The sequence below is a fragment of the Vidua macroura genome, chromosome 11 (assembly GCF_024509145.1).
Source record: "Vidua macroura isolate BioBank_ID:100142 chromosome 11, ASM2450914v1, whole genome shotgun sequence".
NCBI classification, from domain to species: Eukaryota; Metazoa; Chordata; class Aves; order Passeriformes; family Viduidae; genus Vidua; species Vidua macroura.
The window spans coordinates 22,949,754-22,971,674 of record NC_071581.1 but is presented as its reverse complement, the minus strand read 5'-3'; the positions used below and the strand labels follow the sequence as shown (position 1 = coordinate 22,971,674).

The window sequence follows — 21,921 nt, the reverse complement described above, 5'->3', positions numbered from 1 at the left end:
GACTATGCAGAGGAAGCTCTGTCTGGAAGGGAAGGAAGCTGCAGAGGCCACTCTGCCTTCCCCTTCCAGCTCCTGAGCAGCTTTTTATATTGCACTTTTCACATTGTGTCCCTGTCCCCACCCCAGACTTTAAGTCACTTTGTCCCATAGAGAACTAACAATCCTTGTTACTCAGAAAATATTGTAAAATAATCTACAGCAGCTGGAGTAGCCCAAATGCTAGTTCCTGCCCGCAGCAGCACACGTGCCTTCCCCAGTGTCGCTCACAACTGCTCCCTGTCTTTCAAGTTGTGCTAGAGCCTGACATTTGTCAGAAGCTGCTAAGACAGCTACAAATACACATCCTGTACAGTTTGGCCCAGGGTGTTCCACATATAGTTTAAAATGCTGATGGTCCAGGCCCTTCCATGGCCTTCACCCGGTCAAGGACAGAATTGCCCCATAGGTCCTGGGCTGCTGCCGCCCACCCTGCCACCCCTGGCACACTCAAGTTGTTTTTGGCTTTCATGGCACCTTAGCGCCGGGGAGGGTGTCCTCAGAGAGAGAGAGAGAGAGACGGGGGAGCTGGCTGGGCTGCCCTGAGGCAGAGAGATGTTTGTAGATAAGTGCTGACCCCTCACTATAACCCCCAGTATATGGCTGTATTAACATGTAACCGATGCAGTGTATCTAAAGCCTTAGAACTAGTCAGGTGCTCCCCTCCAACTTTGTCCCTGCCCCTTTCCTCCTACCTGATCTTTAACAAAGCATTAATAATTCTAAGGATAATCTCTATTTTGTTGTGCTTATTTTGTAACTGTTTTAAATAAATCAATTTGTACTGTATATTTGTACTTTGGTGAGATCCTTTTTCCTGTTTTACCATTTTAAGTCTGTACTTGCCTACAAACAAATTGTATTTTTATTGTTAATGCTTTTATGAATATTGCATTTAACTTGTTGACTCTGTAAACACAGTATATATCTATATACATATATATATATATATCTATATATAAACCAATAGCTTTTCCTTTGGTGTTTGAGACTTTTTGCTTGTCTGCAGTATCAGTGGTCATTAGCATGTGACTTCTCTGGAAGTGATCTGGAGACAAGGGCAAGATACAGGGTGACAGATGGATTATAAGTCATAATTCTGTGTTTTCAGCTACTTTTGTGTTATGTGGTCTCTCCTGAACCCCTTGGAATAAAGATAAGGTGTCAGAACACTACAGGGAAAATTCCAGCTGCAGGTTGGAGAGTAAAGGTACATCTCTGCTGGGCAAGCAAAACACGAGGCAGAGCAAAAGCAGATACTGCCAGAAGCAAACCGGGGGTTTGAGTATCAAAACGAACACAAGTGAAGATAAAAGTGAGAGATCAGAGAACAAAAGAGGGTATGAACAAAGGAACATGGAACTGAACAGCTCCTTTACAGTGCCTTTTCCCAAAGAGAGAGAAGCAGGGATGGCTCCTGGGTGTCAGCTCTACATGATGAATGAACATCATGTTAAAACAGCTTCTGTACAGGGAGGAAACTAGATGTTGCAGTGGCAGGAGAAGAAAACTTGCACTAAAAAGGTTCAATGCTGTTTCCTAGCAGCATCCGCAGGGCTGGCTGTGAGAGTGGTTCATTATTTGCCAGAAAAGTGCAACATTATGCATTTTGAAGGTAACTATTTTAACTAGGGCTTTAAGGGACTACAATCAAATGTTTTTCAAACTGAAAAGTGAGGAGGAAATGAGTGTTTTAAGTAGTCTGATCAAAAGGTTTTGCTTCTTGTTTTAACTTTACTCTTCTGATCTCAAGTAGCAGTCTTGTGGTCACCATTTCTGACTTAAAGAGAAACAGCCATCAGAGAGAAGACAGTACTTCCCAAGGTGTTTGAACCACTGTATGACTCTAGACCTTAACTGGAAATGCTATGGAGGTAATAGGGGCTTCCAGCTACAAAACACAGAAGTGTGGCACATGGCACACTGGCTTTTGGTGAGCTGATGTCTCAAAACCACAAAGCTAACACCATGCATTTTCAGGTGCTCACTCTTAAAGAAGCCAAATAATGGAGGGTGTACCACTTCTTTGCCCTGCCACAAGTCCTTCTGTGCCACTGCTTTGCCTTTTGCAGTTTAAATATGCCTAGATATCGTTTCCATAGTTGCATAGTTTTAATAGCGATTTCTATTAGCAACGAGAACCTTTTCCTGTAGGCACAGGCTACAATGATGTTTTGCCTCCAGTACATCTGTGCTGCTCTTGCACTGGGGACTCCAGCACTGGACACAGGTCTCCAGATGTGGCCTCACCAGTGCTGAATAAAGAGAAAAGCAAACCCATAAAGTCCTAGAAACTGACCTACTCTGTTATTTACCATTCAGTCAACTCTTTCACTTGCAAACCTGAAATGCTGTTTAAGTGAAAATAACTTGTGAGTAAAGCAGCAAACCTGCTTGCTATTTGTTTACCTTGGCCAGCCTTTCTTTCACTATTTTTATGGGGTATCTTAAAACAGGACCTTAGGTTCCTTAGTTTTTCCATGGATGCCACTGCAACTAAGTATGTAATAACGATGTTTTAAAAAAGGGTGTGCACAGGCATTTCCAGAAGGGCATCCTCCTTTGTTTCCTTTTTACGGGCACAAGCTGCAAAGGATTTACTCCTGGAGGACTTTGTGGACTATCTGTCTTCAGCTCTGTAATTCATGCTGCAGTGAACAAGATCCTTTTCCTTTTTTATTGAGGTGGATTTCACCTACAGCAGAACTGCAGCAGCCTAGACCTTTTTGGGCAGCAAGGGCCCAAAAACAGGACAAAGCACAAAAGGTAAAGAAAGGGATTAATACATGTGAACATTAATTAATGTTAATTAATACATTAATTTATTTTTGTTCTGTCACAGGCTGTGACTTGGCCCCCAGAGCAGACTGTATCCTCAGAATCTGCTCCCATCAGAGCTGCTTTGGCAGGCATCTCTCAGCTCTGGTCTCCTCCTGGGTTCAGAGGAAAACCAGAACCACCTGTCAGGGAGGGTCAGGCAGGGACCCACAGCAGCCTCCTGAGTGCAGAAGCCTGCTAGTGCACATGTGGCAGGTGCAACAAAGGCAGCACAGTTCTTGGCTGTGGTTTAGTGCAACGCACTGTTGCTCTGCTCCTCAAAGGTCATTTTGCCCAGCAGCTGGCTCTCCAGCTCCACATTGCTCACTGGCAGCTGAAAGAAGTTCATCTCAGCTGCCAGAGCGGCCATGGCAGAGGAGTCCTGGCCAAACTGTGCCCGGAGCATCATATCCATTTTCTCCAGGCGCCGCTTGAGCCTCTTGGCTTCACGCTCGCGGATGAGCCGGGCTTGTCGCTTCTCGGGGGTCTCGTTGGCACGTTTCAGGCGCATGGCTTCCCGGTCCCTCTGCAGCCGCCGTGCCCGCTGCTCATCTGTCTCCTGCATGCGCTGCAGCCGCTTGGCTTCCCGATCCCGCATACGCCTCACTTCGCGCTCCTCAGGCGTCTCGTTGTCCCGCCGGCTCTTCTTGGCTGTACGCTCCCGCTCCAGGCGCTGCAGCCGCACTTCCAGGGGCTCGTTCTGGCGCCGCAGGGCCCACTTGCGCATGCCAGGGGTCTGTGCCTCCAGCAGCTTGCGGTACGCAGCGCAGTTGTTGCACACCAGGAGGATGCCCGCAGGATACACAGGGGTGCAGAAGGCAACATCCTTACCCTCAGCGCTGGAGGGGCCCTGGCTCTGTGGTGCCGGCAGCCGATCCGCACTGAGCATCTCTGGCAGCTTCTCACTGCAAAGCAGGAGGAATGCAGTCAGAGGCTTGGAGCTTTGGGCAGAGTCCCCATGGGCTGCCATGAACAGTGCTCCCACTTATAGCCCATGGCAGAGCCCTCTGCTAAATCATTTGCCCACAGATATGTCTGAGTACCTAAAATAAAATGCTCTCCTATTCAGGACAAGGAAGTGGATTAGCCCAGAGCAGTACGTGGGTTGGAAGAGTGCAAGAGTGGGAATAAACCAGCAAGCTGCTCCTCCCCATCATCTCTGAATTTCTCCTTTTAGCCCCATTCCACTGGTCAGTGGATAATCTCCCACTAGCAGGACACAAAGAAAGAACATTCTGGTCTCTTCCTGTGGTCCTGCTCAGGACATGATGAACACATCTGGATAGCGCAGCCTTACTCCACTGGATTGCTGGGCAAGGGAAGGGGTGGATTGTTCTCCAGTGACTGGAGCCCACAGCACTTTCTCTAGCTCTGCACAGTGCTAAGAAAGAGCCTTTTACCAGCACAGCCTGCAGATGTCTTGGCAGGGGATGCAGAGCTGCAGACCGGAAGGAATCAAGAGAATCTCACTCACTGGGGATGTTTAGCACTGTCCTACAGGCCTCAGTGGGTCCAGAGCCACAACTTCTGAGTCATTCAAAGCAACCCACCGAATCTTTAATGTGCTGCCCTAGCCCACTCATAGGCCAGGGTGACCCTGACCTGTTGAAGGTGGCGTGGCTGGTGAAGCGTGCTCCACAAACTGCACAGTTGGACAGCTGGTCCTCTGAGTGGATCAGGAGATGTCTCCCAAGGGATCCTGGGGAGCTGAGGGCTCTGCCACACACAGGACACAGGTAGCTCTTGGCACTCACCACCGCTCCAGTGTGCTGCAAAACAACCACTCAGGTGGTAGTTACATATTGCCCAGCTCCCTGCCCAGTCCAAGGCATGCTCAAACCATTCTGTTCAGCCTCTTGGAATGGGAACCCTTTACCACTAAACCTCTGTCTGCCAGCTTTTAGACCAAGCTCAAGACAAGTAATTTGTTGTGTCACGGGTCAAACAAGAAGAAAATCCCTTTATAGCTCAACTCCAGTGCAGGAGAAAAAATTAAGGCCAAAACACTTGGATTGTAAGACCTGACCCTTGTTTTCAGGAATGCATTTGAGGAACTGCTGGTGCAGGACAAAGCATGACTCAGTTAAAGCAAGGCTGGATGCTGGTGAAGAAGCACTTACATGGAGACAACTGGTACAGGTAAGTTCTGTTTCATTCCTTCTGCTACAGACTTTGATGTGCTATGAAGAAAGCACTGACAACAAAACCTAAGATTTCATCACATATTTCTTGAAAAACTGGAATAATTTTGAGGAAGAACAGCTATTCTCATGGACAATTACAGGAACTGTAATGAAGTATAACATATATGATCAGGAATGATCTTATCTCACCGAATGATATAAAAATTGCTTCCATGTTTAGTTTGAAGGAACTGCCTGGTTTTAGCCTGAAATACTTACAGAGACTGCCTTGGCTTAGAGTTATCTTTTCCAGATCTGTAGACCAGGGCCTCGCTAATTCTTTCCCCCAGACACCCTCTGGACACAGTTTACAGCTGTAAACTTCAGTCACATCCTAGCTAGACACTCAGTTCTGTGGTTGCAAAGACCAGAACAAAGTTACCCTGTGCTTTGAGTTGTTTCTGGATTTGAGGCTTCAGGCCAGAGACATTCCCCAGTTGGAACTATCCCTACCTGGTAGACGTGTGCAATGAGTTGATCTCTGCTTCCACACTCGAGCTGGCAGAGGGGGCATTGTGACAGTCCCAGTATGGGCTCAGTGTTCACACTCTCAGGCACCTACGGGTAGGAACAGCCATTTGGTGTGAGGCACACAGACCCCCGCAGGCACAGCGCCCTTCCTTGGCTCCTCCCAGTGTTGCCGCATGCCCAGTCCTGCCAGGGCTGGCTTGGGTGCTTGACACCTGAAAGAAACCTCCTTCATGTAGCCTCTGAGCAAAACCCCTGCATCTCACAGAGAGGGGGCAGAGGCCCCACAGCCTCACTTGCACCCAGGTTCTTGCCAGCAGAGTGACTCGAGAAGGCAGGGCCTTTTCTGTGGCAAGGGGAAGCCAACTGGAGAATGGCACCAGAACCAAGAGAAGGGGACACACCCTGCAAACATCTTGGCCAGTTTGTGCCTGCTGTCTCCTGTTCCAGGCAGCCAAAAAGCTCTTCATACCCCTTCCTCCTGCCAGGAGACATTGTTTGGAGGAGGTGGGAGGGAGAGAAAGATAAAGAAACATGATGGGGAGAGGAAGTATTTAGACAGTACCCTTCTCTCTCCCTGGAGGCTATGGTGAGTGCAGAGCCAGTACACACTTGCCTCATTTTCTCTTATCAATGGGGTTCCAGCCACAGGTCGTTCTGCATTTTCTAATTCCTTCTTCACTTTCACCATTGAGCCGTCTTCCTCAGACGTATGGGAAGAAACTTCATCCTGAGTGGTTTCCTCATCATCACTGCCACCTGAAACGTGCAGAACAGTTTTATCAAGTGTCAGGACCCTGACGGCACTCATAGGCCTTAAGTGTCCTGACCAGCATTACAAGGGGCCTCTGCCCACCCCCTCCAACTAGGGGTTCCATTTAAACTCAGTCTAGGGCACTTGAGTCCCTGGGCATGGCCTCTTACACTGCCTTGCTCGACGACTGCCAGATCTTCAGGCAGAGCTGCTGCTGTTCCCACCCTGCTCTGGTGAAATGGCACTGGGTCCCATGCCATTGCCCAGTCTGTGCTGTGCTGGTCCGATCCTCAGGACAAAGTCCTGCACTGGAGCGAAGGGCTGACCCGGAGGAGGAGCCGGGTAAGACGGTCCTCAGAGGACTCACACACACTGTGCAGCCCTCAGCCTCACCCCTTTCCAGTCTCCCCAGTCTACTACCTTGGTGTTACTGGAAGGGGCAGAACTCACTGCTGCTGGAGTCAGGGTCTTGCAGTGGACGAATTGTTGGCCTTTGGTCCCCAAGAGTTCCAGGAAAGTTATTTTTCATCATGGCTTGGCGGGCTTGCTCCTCCAGCCCTGCAAAGACTTGCTCCCCTAGCAGCCACAAAGACAAAGAGTCATACTGGTGCTGTTCCACTGCTTCCCATCACCAAGGCTCGCCAAAAATACAACAGGCATGGGGCTGCTCACCTGCACTGTGCAGAACCTCTGGAGTCACCTCTTGGAAAGCACTTAGGTCACTTCTCTGCTTGCCTACCCTGCCACACCAGCCTCTGGCACCTGCTGATGTGAGTCCAGTGCCTGGATGTATAAGAGTCACACTAGTGGCAATGTGCAGCACTGGGCTGCCCTCTGCATACTATGTGTATGCCATTCCAGCCACAAAATACCTGTGACCCCATATATCTGCCATAAATAGCCAGGTGGCTCTTGCTGCTGCCAAGCTATCCACCAATATCCTACAGTACAGCTCAGGGTGGGAGGAAGGCCCTGTGGACTGTGACAGTATCCCAGATCAGGGATAGTACTGTATAGCTCTTCTAAATTATTAACTCTTATTCCTGGCTATAGCAGGCACTTTGCTCAAAAATAGCACCTCCCTAAGTGCCCAGTACCTCACCTGCCCTCCACAGTGATATGAAAACTAGGGGTTGTCCTTGGCATGCTCTGTCACTTTCTTCTGTCCCAGGAGGGATGAAGACAAGCTGCCTTTACAAAAGGCATCTATGCTTGGAGCTGGTGTTCTCCTGTGTATATGATAGATAGTAAACCACCCTGCCTTGCCCAGGAATGGCTCTCGCTAAAATAAATCTCATTGGCACTTCATGTGCTCAAAACAGAAACCTAAAGGGATAACCCCAGAGAGCTGAGATGCATGCTTAGGACAAAACAATTTATTCCATTGAAAACAGTGACCACTAGTACCTCAGCTCAATAGGACATGGCAAACACCTTGAAAGAATTTACTTGTGCTCTGAATGAAAACTTCTTACAGCAATCCCTGCTCAAAGAAGTTTTGGTTCCAGAGAATAACAATAAAAGGCAACCATTAGTTTTCATATTAAAGCAAACAAATTACATTGTTCCAGGTGTAGTCATGATTTACCTTTTCCAGTGGATGAGCTGGGAGGCTTGGGAAAGGTGCTGAAGCTCCCAGAGGCTGGCTTTTGAGTTGCATTTATCAAGTGATTTCTAAGTGCTCAAGAACCATTCAAAGCACCAATGTGAAAATGCCAAGGAAAACACAGTGCATTTTTCACATAAAATCAAGACATAGCTTTCAGAAGACAAAGTTACCTTTTAGTACAGGGCCACAGCTGGCACCAGTATAACCAGGAAATTGAACTCCTGAGGGAGCACCAGTCCTCTTACAAGGACAGGTACATTCCCACGTGCTGAACTGTTCCAGCCAGTGCTGCTCCATGTTCCCATTCACACTGCCTTCCTTGGAGCTCACCTTGCGATTTTGGTAGGGCTTTAAAAAGCTGTGATTTATGGAAGATTTCAAAGACCTTCAGAAGTTTCATTGAGACTGTGGGAGAAGAGTTTTAGTTCCCAATGTCCCCATGTAGGTTTCCAAAAGCATTTGAAGGCTTTTATCATTCTCTTTCAGAAATGTGAGAAAGAGTGCTGTAGAGAAGATTTGAGAACACAATCCATGTGCCTGAGGAGAGGTGCTGAGGAGCACCAAGTCTATTTGTCATTGAAAGCAGCAGGGACCATCATGACTGCTGTGACACCCCTTCAGAAGCCATCCCAGCACTGAATGGTTTTCATGACCTGGAGTGCTGTTTTGTATCGGGACCACAGCCTCACATTGGTGGGACTGAGATACAGACTGCACAAGCAGCAGACACCACAGAATTCCAGTGCCTCTCCAAGAAGCAGAAACCCACAAACCACCAGGATAAAAGTCCATAGACCAAAAAAGTGTTGCGAGAGAAAGAGAAAGCACGGTGAAATGAGGAAACCTGCAGAACACAGGACTGATGTAAAACTACGATGGCAGATGTGCTGCTACCTTTGACAGAATTCCAAAACAGAATTCCCAAATGCCACTGAGGCTGCTTGTGGAAGCAATTACATGTTTGTTTTCTTCCCCCTATTCCCTTTCAGACAGATTATGCTCCCACTGAGCAGCAGCCTGGAGTCCAAAGGCAGGGCAGGTTCCTGCTCAGCTATACAAACCATGCAGACAGTCTGCAGGATTTAAGAGCTGGGATCTTTATCTAAGGTGACAGAAGAAGGAACTCCTCACATAAGGAACACTGGCATCAGTCACAGTAACTGAGCAATTGTGTGTGCCTCCAGCCTCTGTGCAACATCCCCAGAGCCCAGTGAGCATTGACTCAGCACAGTGCAGAGAACAACCAGCTTACAGCCAGCAATGCAAGCCGTTAACCAAACCCGTGCTGTTAGCAGGCCATGTCCTGTGCATCCTCCACAGCCTCTATCTAGAAACTTCACGGGACTGGGAAAGGCAAACATGGAAAAATACTGTCTTCCACTTGTACAAAATTTCTTATGTATTAGAGTAATAGTGTACAAAAGAACTTAGGAAAGAGTATCCTGTTCACCTACTGACAGACAGTCCTCCTTTGAGGAAGCTTTACAGATTTAACGTTGGATAGGTCAAGGGTTATACTTTTGATTTTTCTGCACACACATGCTCATGAACAGACACACCCCCACCTCCACCCCACTTTGGGTACACTTCCAATCACTTGGAAGAGGAGTTAGACAGGCAACAGCTTTACGATCACTGCCGTAAGTAAAGGATGTTATGCTCAACAGTGAATTCACAGACTCTTCTCCAGAAGTTTCTTTATTAAATACAAACAGGGCTGCAGGCTGACCACAACACCAAAACAAGTCACTGTAGTTGTTTACAAACAGCTAGAGATGTAGGACAAGAGAGATGACACAAATGCCTCTGCTTTGTATTCCATTCTCCTCTCCATACTGCTGGGAATGAGAGGGATGCCAAATCAGCAGTGGTGGAGATAGGGGACAGCCCTGTGGTACTGTATAACACGGGCAGGCATGACTGCTAGGGTATCAGCCCTGAGCCCTTCCCTTCTTGAACTGTATGAATGCAGGATAACTCTCAGGTGTTCTGGAAAATAAACACAGAAACAAACAACTCCCATCCCAAAATCCACAAAACAAAATCCAAAGGGACTACATCATTCTCCTGCCTTCCTACACAGAACCGTCTCTCAGAGATGAGTCAGTTTATTCCCTCCTTGTACATAAATTAAAAGTCCCTGTTCATGTAGGTCTTCTCTGTGTTCCTGGACCTGAAATTTGCAAGTCTTTCCACCACTGTGGATCTATTCCACCTGCCCAATGGCTATTCTGGGTTGTCCACACTGCTGTAGTGGTTACTGAAATGAAAAACAACACAATTGAAACGGTTAACAATGGCAGTCCACGGAGCCCTTCAGAATCAAGGGATTTGATGCAAGTAACATTTCTGCTTGGTTGTGAATGTTGGGTGCTATTTCTTGCAAGATACTTTCCCTTCAAAATGGGACTGTTATAGACAGGAGAATCCAAGGAACACCAAAGAGCACAGAACATGTGTGTGTTAGAGAGAGAGGGAAGGAAATAGAGGATTAATGGGTTATTTGAGCCATGATAAATAGAGCTTGGAAGCACGAATTAATCTGACTAACAAAAGCTCTTATCCAGAGTTCTAAAATAAGCATCAGCTGCAGAGGACACAAGCAATAGAAAGCAAAGCAGCTTGTGGACAGCAGGGAGAGAGAAGTGCATGCTAATACCTGCAACAAATTTTGGCAAGCACAAAGCAAGCGGTCCATGACTGGTGGGGTGACAGCGCAGTAACAGATGAATGCAAGAACAGATGAATTGTTAGAGTTTTTATACTGCATACTCTGGGAGAAAATAAAGATCAAATGGAATCAATCAAGGTATGTCCTCACAAACAACCTAACTGCATTCTATTTTTCAACAAGCATATTCCACTATTCCTGCTCTGTTTGTTAGCACATTGTCAGGTGTTTTTCATGCACTACATGGCAAAAGAAAATTATATTCTTAAGAGCCATTTATGTGCTGCAGGGGGAATGACTACAATTAAAATTGTGGGACTGGCCATCATGCACAGAAAGACTTTTGTGATAAATTTTACCACAATTTTTATCATTGTTTCAGTATTAATTTGAATTTCCTTACATATCAACTTCTATTTAAAACTCTTTTGATTTGTAACCGTACAATCTCCTAGCTGGTTGCTCTGCTTGCCAAGCAAAGTGATTCTCTCCTATGTGAGGACAGAAAACCATGTTGTTGTGAGAGCAAGGTGAAATGAGGGCCATGCCAAGCCTGGAAAGTAATCCTGGAAAGAGGAGACACCAAGCAAGCCAAGGAGAGGAAATTGGCAGCTGTCACTCGCCCTAGTCAGTCCAAGAAGGAAGAGAAGACGGAGTGGCCATGCAAGGAAGAAGTAGGCACCATCCTCCCATCAAATTTGTCCAGTCATATATGCACAGTCGTATTTATGCAAATCCAAAAGGCAGTCCCCCAGCCCCATAGCCTGCCAAATCAGACCCCAGCTGCAGGCAACTGCATAAAAAGCTGCATACCTGCTGTCCCTTTCATTCCTCTCCTCCCAACCACTGCAGTCCCTGTGAAGAAGTCCCAGTAACGTGTCTGCTATGTGTCAGCCTGACTCCTCATTCTGCTGGCTCACCCCGTTCTTGGAGCCGGTGTTTTCTCCGATTATCCTCGTCAGGGCACTGCACGGCATTTCTGGGCCCTCCAGACATACAGCAGGCTAGGTAGACAGAGAAGTCCCAACGATTTCGTGGTGTTCATCATAAGACAGACAAGATTTTCCATCCCAAGGTGAAGACATCACCATTGACAAGTTTCTGGTATCTCTCGGTCCCCTTATTTTCTTGTGGTCCTACTTGCTGCTCTCGATGGCTCCTGCTGAATAGTTGCTCTGTAGCAACGTACTGCATGTAAAGGAGATGAACAGGTCCCAGAACTCCACTCCGTGGCATACCTGATGCTATAATCTCCTGCCCCCTGGTAGCATGTTTGTCAGACAGCTTCCTCCAAAACCAGGACTGGAGATACAATCACTTGTATTGCAGATAAAAAAGCAATGTTCACTGTGAAAACAGTGCACCACTGAATTCTGTGATACGTAGAGTTTTGTATATGATAGTACAAGCTTCTGAAGAACACAGCCCTTATGCAGTGAAGTGCAGAGAAGTACCCATCTAAACACCATGGAAACTCTATCTGCACCATTAGAGCTGCTGCAGTGCGTGGTTTCCATACTCAAGAGATCCCGACTCCAGCCCAAGGAAGACAGCTTAAATGCATATATGACATAAGCCTGAGCTCAGTAACAGCAGTATTACCTGGGCACTCTAAGAAGCACAAGTGTGTGGACACAAGGCATGTTACCGGCATCACAGGACAAAATACCGGACATACCAAATTTCTCTAAGAATGACATCTCCAAAGTCATTAATGTACTATCAGACAAATTACACCTATACTCTGCCCACAGTGGAACCCAGCAACCAGAAGCGGGAATCGGAGAGCACAAGGCAGTGCAGGTGCCACAAGCCACACTCCTTGAGAACCTCACTCTGGCCAACAAGGACAGCTCATTTGGCTCTGCCAAGCTGCTCAGCCAGTGGGGCTGCGAGTCCCAGACAGAGGCAGCTCTTCCCAGTGCACTCACCGAGTGTGCAAGGTGTCAGCTCCAGCCCAGTGTTTCCCCTTGCACAGAGAGCAGCATGCACAGACGCCTGTTGCGTACCTGTGCACAGAGGCAGCACACAAACACACAGACATGCAAGCCAGCAGCACCAGCAATGAGGCAGTGTTAGGGCTGCAGCACTCAGCTCTGTCTCGCACTTCGGACAGCTACTGCAGCCAAAAAAACACAGGGCCCTCTCAGCAGCCTTGCTCTCACAGATCTACAGAAATGGAAACTCATTTTCCTAATTCCAGCCCAATTTCCAAGCATGTTTCCAGCCACAAACCTGGGTATGAACAACGGCATAATTTCAGGCCCCTCAAATTCCCTTTGCTGCCAAACAAAAGCTATACATGTGCAGTTTCCCCTCTGCAGCCAAACCTCCATCTCTGTCTCCCAGCTCCACTAGTGCCTGGCTGTAGCCTGCCCACGAGAAGTGCTGATGCACAGCATCTTCAGCCCTTTCACTGTCAAACAAATGCTAAGGCCTTGGCAATGATGGAGAAACAGAGATCCATCTTACCACCTCAGCTCAAGAATGATCTGGCAGACAGCAGTTATTTGTCCTGTAAATCATTTGGCCACCAACCATTCCTTGACAGGAAAGAGCAAATGGCTTTATTTCATCATCTGTTAGAAACTGAGGTACAGAGAGTATAAGTAACATGCTCAAGGCCAGTCAGCTGAGCCTGTGGTAGGATGAAGATCAAAACCCAGGACTTGCTGGCTTTTAGCCAGCATGCTCCAACCACCTTGCCTAGAACTTCCTTTGCTACGCAAGAGAGGCCAGAGCCCCAAGCCACATTTTCTAGTGTTCTAACTTGTACTTTTGACAGCGTGAGTGCAAAGCCCAGGTACAGGCCCTGCACATACACACCTATGTTCACAGCATTAGCTGTTTGTTCAAGTCTATCCCTGTCCTACTATGCCAGGACACAGACAACTTCCCTGATGCACAGAGCTCAGTTTCTCTTCTTTTACACCCTAAGGCAAAAGATGAGTAACCACCATTCCCCACAGGCTGTCCCTTCCCATCACTCCCATCATTCCACTCCTCCCCACCTCACTCCACAGCCCAGCCAGAGCAAGGGTCCCACAATGCTGCACACCGTCATACTCACAGTGAACTTTGTTAGGAGTGGTCTGTTTCCGACGGGACATGTTTTCCTGACCTGGGAGCACGGAGTGTTCCTCCCCTCTGCAGAGGGCTCATCTGAGAAGAGAAGAGTCTGTCACACACTTTGCCAAAACCCTCTAAGTCCCTGGCCAAGCTCTGTGCTGGCTCTCCCAGGGTCATTCCCCACCCTTCTGCATCACCACAGCTGGATTCCAGGCCAGCATCCAACACAGTCCACAAGTATGTCACAAAGCATTGTGCACGGGCAGTCCTACCCAGTTCTCAGGTAAAGATTTAAGCAATCCTGACCCCCTCAAAAAATGAGCGTCCCCTTCAAAAATTACTGCAACCTCAATCCAAACACCCTTCTTTCTCCTGCCTATTCCTGCAGCCTAATAATCATCCTTGTCATTGAACTGACAGAGGAAGGTGGCATTTACAACAGTCCTCTCAGAGAGACAGACCAAAGGAGGAGCTGAACCTATTTCCCACAAGACACATGGACATAGAGATCCCATCAGCCTCCTCAGAGGGACAAACACATGGATTTCATCAGCCTCTCGCTGACAGAGAGACATAGACATCCCATCAGCTTTCTCAGACAAACGGACAAAAGGATCCTGTCAGCCTCACACTGCCAGACGGACACAGGGATCCCACCAGCCTTCTCAGACAAACGGACACGAACATCTCAGCAACCTCCCCAGACAGCGGGATCCAGCCGGCAGTCCCAGCACACGGGAGACGGCAGGAAGGACCAGGCCCGCAAGCGGCCGGACATACAGACAAAGGGATGCGGCTTCTCTGGCATCAGGACGGACGCGGGAACCCTGCCCGGGCTCCCGACGTCCCGACCGGGCAGCCCTGACAGACAGGCCGGCTCCGGCAGCGGAGGTCCCGCCGCACGGCTCGTCTCACCCCTCGCGGGCGGCGACCCCAGCCCGGCCCGGCTTACCCGGTCCCGCCGCGGGCGCCGGGAGCCGCAGACAGACAAAGGGCAGCGGACAGACGGACGGGCAAGATGGCGGAGGGCAGCGCCGGGCTGCGCGGCGCGAGCGCGGGCACGGAGGCACCGGGAGGGCACGGCTCGGCCGCAGACCCCAGGTGCCGCTTTTCGTTACCTGAAGCGTCTCACCTGTTTGCCATGGATCCAGCCCAGCGCGTGACTCCCGACCGCCCGAGGGAGCTCATCCGTGCCTGCGACGGGGCTCACTTGCCCCGGCCGCCTCCGCCGGCAGCTCACCGGGAGCCCTCGTGCCACCCCGGCTCACCAGAATCTCGCGTACCCTGCAAGGCCAAAATGCACGGGTTTAGTATTAACTTCGACCCACCGCGCGCGTTACGAGCTCGCGCACCTGCCGAGAGGAGAACCGCCCCGCCCCGCCCCGGGGGCTCGGGGCCGCCTCCCCTCGCGGGCCACCGAGCGCCGCCGCGGGATCAGCGGGCCCGCTCGGAACGCCCGCTAGGCCCGCTTACCCGGGGGCTGCGGCACCGGGCCCAGGCCCGGGCTCGACTTCGGTCCGACTCTCTTTCGCGGTGGCGCCAGCGCCGTGCGGCCCTCAGAGAGCCGAGGACCCCGCGGCCAGGTCACAGCAGCCGGCGGAACACCGCGTTGCCGGAACTGCCGCGCCGGGGGCGGGCACCGGCGGGCGCCTATCAGGCGTGGCACCGGTTGAACGCGCGCAGGGTCCCTCCGCCGGGCCATGTAGTCCCTCTGCACCGCTCTCCCAGACCGTGCCCGTGTCTCCCCGGCCGCCGTTGCGCCAGGGCCGCATTTGCGGAAGAGGGCCGGGACAGCGCCCGCCGCGCCAGCTCGACTGTGCCCCGGACTGGGTGCGGGGAGTGCCGGAGACTGGGTACGGAGAGTGCCGGCTATGAGGATCACTCCGCACGCGATGAAGTGTTGCGGCCGCCGTGCGCCATTTTGGGTCACAGACCTGCGGAGCGGCGGGTGGTGAGTTGGGCCGCGGGACGGGTGAGCGGGGCCGTGGGGAGCGCTCGGTGTCCGAGAAGGTGACGAGGAGCCCTGCCTCAGGGTCTCCTGCAGCCTCGGGACTCGCCCCTGGGACCTGCTCCGCTCGTGCTGTGGGATGTTCTCTCGGTGCCACCTAGCTGGGGAGGGAGAGGGATTTCTCCGCTCAGCCCTCAGGAGCTGCGCCGGTGGAGCTGATGCAGGGCACCTGCGTACTGTCCCAACTATCCCTGGGCATTAGGCCAGACGCGGCGAGTCTCGCTGAGCGGCTGGTGGGGCTGGCGGCCGTCCCGGCAGCCGTATCAGGTCATGGCTTGCTCCGCTCTGGGCAGTGCCGCTGCCGGCAGGGAGGGATGGGGAAGTGAGATGCAGACCGAGGTCTTTCTATGTGCTATCTTTTAAGGAAGCTTTTCCTTGATGAACGGTTTTTGGCAAACAGAATGCTATAATTAAATACTATTAGAGTTTGCTTTCTGTAGGGTTAATAAGTTGAGCTGGTTCCTGGGAGACTAAGCATATGTTCAGTAGGCAGGAAGAGTGTGGGGAATGTGAAACGGCAACTTTTTCCTTCTGATGACGAGATTGTTACAACCTTAATTTCTAACCGTCCTCGAGTTAATTGTATAGCTGGTTTATAACTTATATTTCAATAGGATAGAGGTGGGCTTGGCTCTTGAGTTGACTTTTCTGTTTTTTAAAAAATGTCCAGGAAGTTTCCTTGAAGTTCTAAGGCCAATCCTATTGGTCTTGGTGAGGTGCAGAGTTATGACGTGGGAAGGGAAATAATGAGCGCTCGAGGTTCAGTCACTTATAAATAACTAGATTCAGGATTGGCAGACCAGGGCTTGTTTGTTTAGGGAATTTCTTGGCCTCCCCCCCCCCTCCAGTAAAACAGTGTCTGGTGTGCTGACTGATAGTTCTTGGTTCCAGTGACCACCCCTCTTCTCCACAGAAAGTGTTTATCATGTTGGGCTCTGGGTTCAAGGCCGAGCGCTTGCGAGTCAACCTGCGCCTCGTCATCAATCGCCTCAAACTACTGGAGAAAAAAAAGAGTGAGTATTAAGGGGACAGGTGAGACCCAGGATGCTTTTGGGGCTCAGGAGGGTTGAGAAGGTATTTCTGAAGTTGGGGTACTTTCATGGGCCAAGTATGGAGTAGCTTTTTGCTCTTCCTTGCTGGACCCAGGCCTTACAACCTCTGTGGTGCACAAGGAGCTGGAAGAGCAGGCTGGCCACAGTTTGGCCTCTGTCTACCTCCCTGGCAGCTGTTGGAGTGCAGTTTGTGGGGTGGTAGGTAACAGCTAACATTCTTGGGCTATGTGTGCTAACAGCACAGTGGAGAACTCCCTAGGTGCTGTGGGAGACCCTTCCCACATGCCCAGCCCTGACACAGGTCAGGTCTGTGATCCTGGTTAACTCTGCAGGGAGGTTGTAGGTGCGGGAGTGTTTCCAGTAGCCTAAAGTCCACTTTCCTTTCTCCCATGAGTTGTGTGCTCAGACCTGGACGTGCCAAACCGTGCCTAAGTGTCTCACGCTGCAGAGGTTGGATAGGGGAGAGAAGCTGGTGGTGGCTTTATGTGTGATGGGGACTTGTGGGTGGTCTGGAGGCAGCAGCCCAGGCCAGCACAGTGACCAGGCTCGGGATGTGTGCTGCAGCCGAGTTGGCCCAGAAGGCAAGGAAGGAGATTGCAGATTACCTGGCAGCTGGAAAAGATGAGCGTGCCAGGATTCGTGTGGAGCACATCATCCGTGAAGATTACCTTGTGGAGGCCATGGAGATCCTGGAGCTGTACTGTGATCTGCTGCTCGCCCGCTTTGGCTTGATCCAGTCCATGAAGTAAGCTCTGGCTGAGAGGGTCCTGGACTCAGGAAGGGGCACTGCTGGGGACAGGTCCGGGGTACAGAAGGGCATCCGTGTTTGTCTCTCCAGAGACCTTTTCTTCCCCACGTAGGGAAGACTCTGGAGCCCAGTGTATAGGATGGGAACTTAAAGGCTAAGCAGATTGAGGGCAACAAAGGCTGGGTGCATGGGGTGGAGAGAGAATTGCTTTCTTTGGTCATAGGGAGCTGGACTCTGGCCTGGCAGAGGCAGTATCAACACTGATTTGGGCTGCACCACGCCTCCAGTCGGAAGTGGCTGAGTTGAAGATTGTGAGTAGGGTTGCTTGGGGGATGTTGTGCATGCAGGGTGGGGGTGATGCTGCCAGATGCTGATGGAAGTCCTTGTCTGGGACCCTGTATCACTAAAGCAGAGGATTTTATGGGCTCTGCAGATGAAAACCAGATGTCCTTGGAGCATCTGAGGTGGCTGCAGCTGCTGAATTGGGGTGCTCAGTGGGAAAAATGAGGGAGGGAGCTGAGTGGATGTGTGGTTTGAGGTGGGAGAAAGCAGGGGTGTGCATGTTCTAGAGTTTCTCTCCTTCTGCAGGTTGCTGATCAATTGTGTGCTAAGTACAGCAAGGAGTATGGGAAGCTGTGCCGGACAAACCAGATTGGGACAGTCAACGACAGGGTAAGGAACTGGTAGAACAGGTGGAGCTGGCAGAGTAGCCACGCCTGCCTGCTGAGGCTTGCTGCTCCTTGGGCCCATCGCTAGTGGCTGATGCTTGCAGTCACTCTGGAGCACAGTAGGTGCTGTGCAGCCAGGGCCCACCTGCACTGGAGCATGGTGCTGAGGCCCCAGGCTCTGCTGGTTGTGGATGGGGAAGGGCAGAGCAAATAGAGCCCTGGCCTATGGCTGCCTGCAGCATGCTGTACTGGGGGAAGGGCCTCCCCGGGGCTGCCTGCTGCTCCCTGGCTGGGATGGCACTGGTACAGAGCTGTTGGGTGCTGCATTGCCCTGGCCCTACTAAGTCTCTCCACCCTTGTGTTCCAGCTGATGCACAAGCTGAGCGTGGAAGCACCACCCAAGATCCTGGTGGAGAGATACCTCATCGAGATTGCAAAAAACTACAATGTTCCCTATGAGCCTGACTCAGTGGTGATGGTGAGTGAGCCCCAGGGTGTGGCATTGCAGCGAACTGGGTGGTCCTTGTGCTTTGGTGTCTTCTAGACAGCCCTAGCATAGCAGGATCCTTCTTCCTTCACACACTCCTATGGCATGTGGCAGTAGTTACACGTGCTATAGCCTGGTTCCTGTTCTGTTTCCCGTTAATACCACTATGTAGCTGCTCTCTGTTCTGTTCCTGTTGTGTATTCCCATCTTGTCCATTGACAGATGCTGCATCTAATGTGTACAGAGGGCAGTGATCATAAGAGATGTGTTGGTGAGCAGAATTCTTCCACCCTTTCCAGGCTGAAGCCCCGGCAGGCGGAGAGGCAGATCTAATTGATGTGGGCTTCACGGATGATGTGAAGAAGGGTGGCCATGGAGGGGGCGGAGGTGGTGGATTTACAGCCCCAATGATAGGTCATGATGGGTTAGTACCCATGCCTGTGATGATGCCTATGCCCATGCCAACAACAAATCCACCCTTCTCCTATCCATCTCCAAAGGGACCGGTAAGTTCCTGGGCTTTGTGTGTTTCCTTTGTGAAAGACTCCTATTGTGTTCAGCCCTGTGCCTGCTGACTGTACCTGACAGCTCAGTGTGTCAGAAGGCCGTCTTCTCTGTGTGAGACTACATGGGATGGAGGCTGTTCGCAGTGTAGCTGAAGCTTAATGTTGCATCTTGACTGTGGAGGTTCCTACCCCTGTTCTCCAGCCAGCCCTCTTTGCCTTCAGGGAACAGAGGAGTCCAGACTTAACTCCTGAGGCAGTCTTCTGACTGCCAGGTTTTTGTCCAGGAGTTGGAGCTGCACTTTGAAGTTGGTAGGCTGGTAGTGTGCCAGGATTCAGTCAAAGAAATCAGGTGAGTATTGTGGGTGGGAATAGCACAGAAAAATGCAGAAGAGCCCTGCCTTCAGACCTGGGAGGGGAAAAGACTGAGCCAATGGCTCTTGCAGGTGATTTGTTGTAAGGGTGGAAGGTGGGAGCTGAAAAGAACTCCTCCGTTCTCTGAATTAAGTAATTTACAGGATATCTGTGTAGACTGGAGAGCAGAATAGTGGGATGGCTTCGAGTTTCAATATGGTCCCAGTAGTGCTAAAGTATTTTTTGTGGAAAATCTGGGGCAAGTATCATCAGCTAGCTGTTAGCCCAGGCATAAACATGCTGAGGGCTTGTGCCAGCTCTGGGTCCTTGAGACACTGTTGTATGACAAATGAGGGCAATTCAAAGCCTTGTGTGAGCCAGAAACCTCCTTCCTATTCTGCAGTACTGCACACAGGGCCAGAAATGGCAGAGTATTTCCTTTATTTGCCTGGTACTTCTCGTGCCTTGAAAGATGAAATGTTTACCTGTGCTGCTTCTTTAGCATAACCCACAGTCCAGTTAGCTGGGTCTACCTGGTTCAGGTGACTACATCTGTCTTAATACTTGAGAATCTCTTCCTTGTAAGCATAAACTCTTACCCACGTGAATATTTGCCTGCATTTATCAAAGACTCTTACTTCCTGTGACTCCCATGGCAGCTGTAGGCATGTGGTGTCTCAGATGAGTAGTCTGCTGCATGACTGATCTCTCTGTACAGGAGAACTTCAGCGGCCTGCCAGTGGGGACCTACCAGCCTTTCACTAACATCCACCCACCACCAATTCCAGCAAACCCACCCACATATGAGTCCGTAAGTGCCTGAGATGAATGGCCATTATAGGCAGCAGAAGGATCCTCAGAGTGCAGTGGTAGCCACAGAGAAGGGAAATGTTTGTAAAGGATACTGCTGCTAACCTTTCAAGCTTTTGGGGTGATGCTGGCATTGGTTGCTGCTGTAGTAAATCACTGAGTGCACATGATGGAAGGATGACTTGTGTAGAGAAGTTCCTCAGTCAGCTCTGTGCTTTGGCCTCAAAGGAAAGCCAAGATTTCTCTTCCTGCACTGTTAAAGTGGTGTTACCCAACCAGAACCACAAGTTCTGGTTTTTGCAGTGTGAAGGGTTTATCATCTAAGTCTGTTTAATTATGGCTTTTGAACTAATTAACAGCCTGGATAACAACTTTGGCTGACCCAGATGCTGTATGTTTAAAGACTTCCTTTCACAGACTTTCCTCAGTCCTTGAGGACAACAAAGCAGAGGCTGAAAACTTCCCTTTCTATGCTTGTCTCTGGTTTTGTTGCTGCAGTTTGTCATCATGCCTCCCACTCTGCTTTTGATGACATGCTGTTTGTTTTTGCATTATCCTGAGTAGGGAGGAGCACAGTTGAGCATTGTGGGTGCTGAACATTTTAGGGTTCTCACAGGTGCAGCAGTGCAGGTGAACTGGGTAGGAATGGGTGTTGAGGGCTGCAGCATGCAGGGAATAAGAAGTTTTACTAGCACAGCTGAGTGTGCCCATAAGCCTTTTTCCCAGACAGATGAGATGGGTCATTTCGTACCCTGCTGCTAGTCACAAGGGCCTGTCAGTGGTTTATGAAGAAAGGCAGCAAGGAGCTGTGATGACGTGGATGAAGGGGGTGGTTTTTTCCCACTGGTGGCCTTGATAAATGTTTCAGACCTGGTAGCGGATATGCTCGATTGATCCAGTTCCAGAATATGGTCAGTGAAGCTGCTTTAGTTGACAAGGAGGGAGAGAAAAGCTGAAGAGCTGCCTCTTTCTTGGGAAGAGAGGTTGTTTAAAGCCATGGCTGCCTGTAGGGGTGGGGAGGAGTGTGCACTGCTCTGCCAGAGCTGTGCCTCTGAGCTCTGCCTGCGTGCTGGTGGGACAGAGCTGTAGTAACTGAGAGTAACTCATCAATCTTTTTCAGATTGATGAGCCTAACTCTGACAAGGATGCTGCTGCACTAGTGCCTGGTGAGTATGTTGAGCTTTGGAAAACCTTCGTATTAGGGACTGTTCAGAAAAAAAACACTGGTACTGCCTGTTGGTGGAATGAGTGTTCCTTTGTGGGCTCCATTTGGCCCGGCAAGTGTGTGCTGATGGTGAGGTGCAGTGATACTTCTCTTGTAAACAGGGCCTGAGCCCAAGCCAGAAGCTTCTCCTAAACCAAGAGCTGGAGCTCCTAATACCTTTGATAACTTTGTACTGCCTGAATTGCCATCTGTGCCAGACACACTGCCAACAGCATCTGCTGGCGCCAACTCTTCTGCCTCAGAAGACATTGACTTCGATGATCTTTCACGGAGATTTGAGGAGCTGAAGAAGAAAACGTAAAACTTCCTGGGCTGCAGGAAGGAGGGGAAGGAGCTGTGACATCTTCTCTCTGAAACAGACTCCCTTTGAAACTGGTTTCCTGTATTAACCTCCAATGAACGTGCTCTTCTTTTTGAGCTCTCTTCCTACTGTACTTACACCAAGTGCTGCTGCTTTCC

At 50.2% G+C, this 21,921-nt stretch overlaps 2 protein-coding genes and 1 long non-coding RNA gene across 6 annotated transcripts; 1 reads left to right on the top strand and 2 right to left on the bottom strand.

Annotated features, from left to right (window-relative positions):
• Positions 1-2,835: 2,835 nt before the first annotated feature.
• ZNF821 (zinc finger protein 821) lies at positions 2,836-15,170 on the bottom strand. 3 transcript variants are annotated; one of them, XM_053987341.1, is made up of 9 exons: positions 15,081-15,170; positions 14,740-14,891; positions 13,609-13,700; positions 6,931-7,041; positions 6,709-6,834; positions 6,121-6,263; positions 5,490-5,594; positions 4,456-4,622; positions 2,836-3,758 (listed from the first exon to the last, which is right to left on the bottom strand). In XM_053987341.1, the coding sequence occupies exons 3-9, from the start codon at positions 13,646-13,648 to the stop codon at positions 3,104-3,106; spliced, it is 1,347 nt and encodes a 448-aa protein (XP_053843316.1). In that variant the 5' UTR covers positions 13,649-13,700; positions 14,740-14,891; positions 15,081-15,170; the 3' UTR covers positions 2,836-3,103. The 3 variants fall into 3 exon arrangements, with proteins under 3 accessions (XP_053843316.1, XP_053843317.1, XP_053843318.1); XM_053987342.1 differs by lacking the exon at positions 6,931-7,041; XM_053987343.1 differs by lacking the exons at positions 6,931-7,041; positions 13,609-13,700; positions 14,740-14,891; positions 15,081-15,170 and having other exon boundaries at positions 6,679-6,747.
• LOC128812746 (uncharacterized) lies at positions 9,548-11,345 on the bottom strand. Its single transcript, XR_008438823.1, has 2 exons — positions 10,527-11,345; positions 9,548-10,127 (listed from the first exon to the last, which is right to left on the bottom strand). It is a non-coding gene; the product is annotated as an uncharacterized LOC128812746 (long non-coding RNA).
• Positions 15,171-15,215: 45 nt separating the features above from the next.
• Positions 15,216-21,896, top strand: IST1 (IST1 factor associated with ESCRT-III). Of its 2 annotated transcripts, XM_053987348.1 has the most exons (10): positions 15,216-15,558; positions 16,529-16,628; positions 17,232-17,412; positions 17,639-17,726; positions 18,004-18,087; positions 18,451-18,561; positions 18,870-19,076; positions 20,146-20,238; positions 21,358-21,403; positions 21,564-21,896. In XM_053987348.1, exons 2-10 carry the CDS (start codon positions 16,541-16,543, stop codon positions 21,761-21,763), a joined length of 1,098 nt encoding a protein of 365 aa, XP_053843323.1. In that variant the 5' UTR covers positions 15,216-15,558; positions 16,529-16,540; the 3' UTR covers positions 21,764-21,896. The 2 variants fall into 2 exon arrangements, with proteins under 2 accessions (XP_053843323.1, XP_053843324.1); XM_053987349.1 differs by lacking the exon at positions 18,870-19,076.
• The last annotated feature ends 25 nt before the right edge of the window (positions 21,897-21,921 follow it).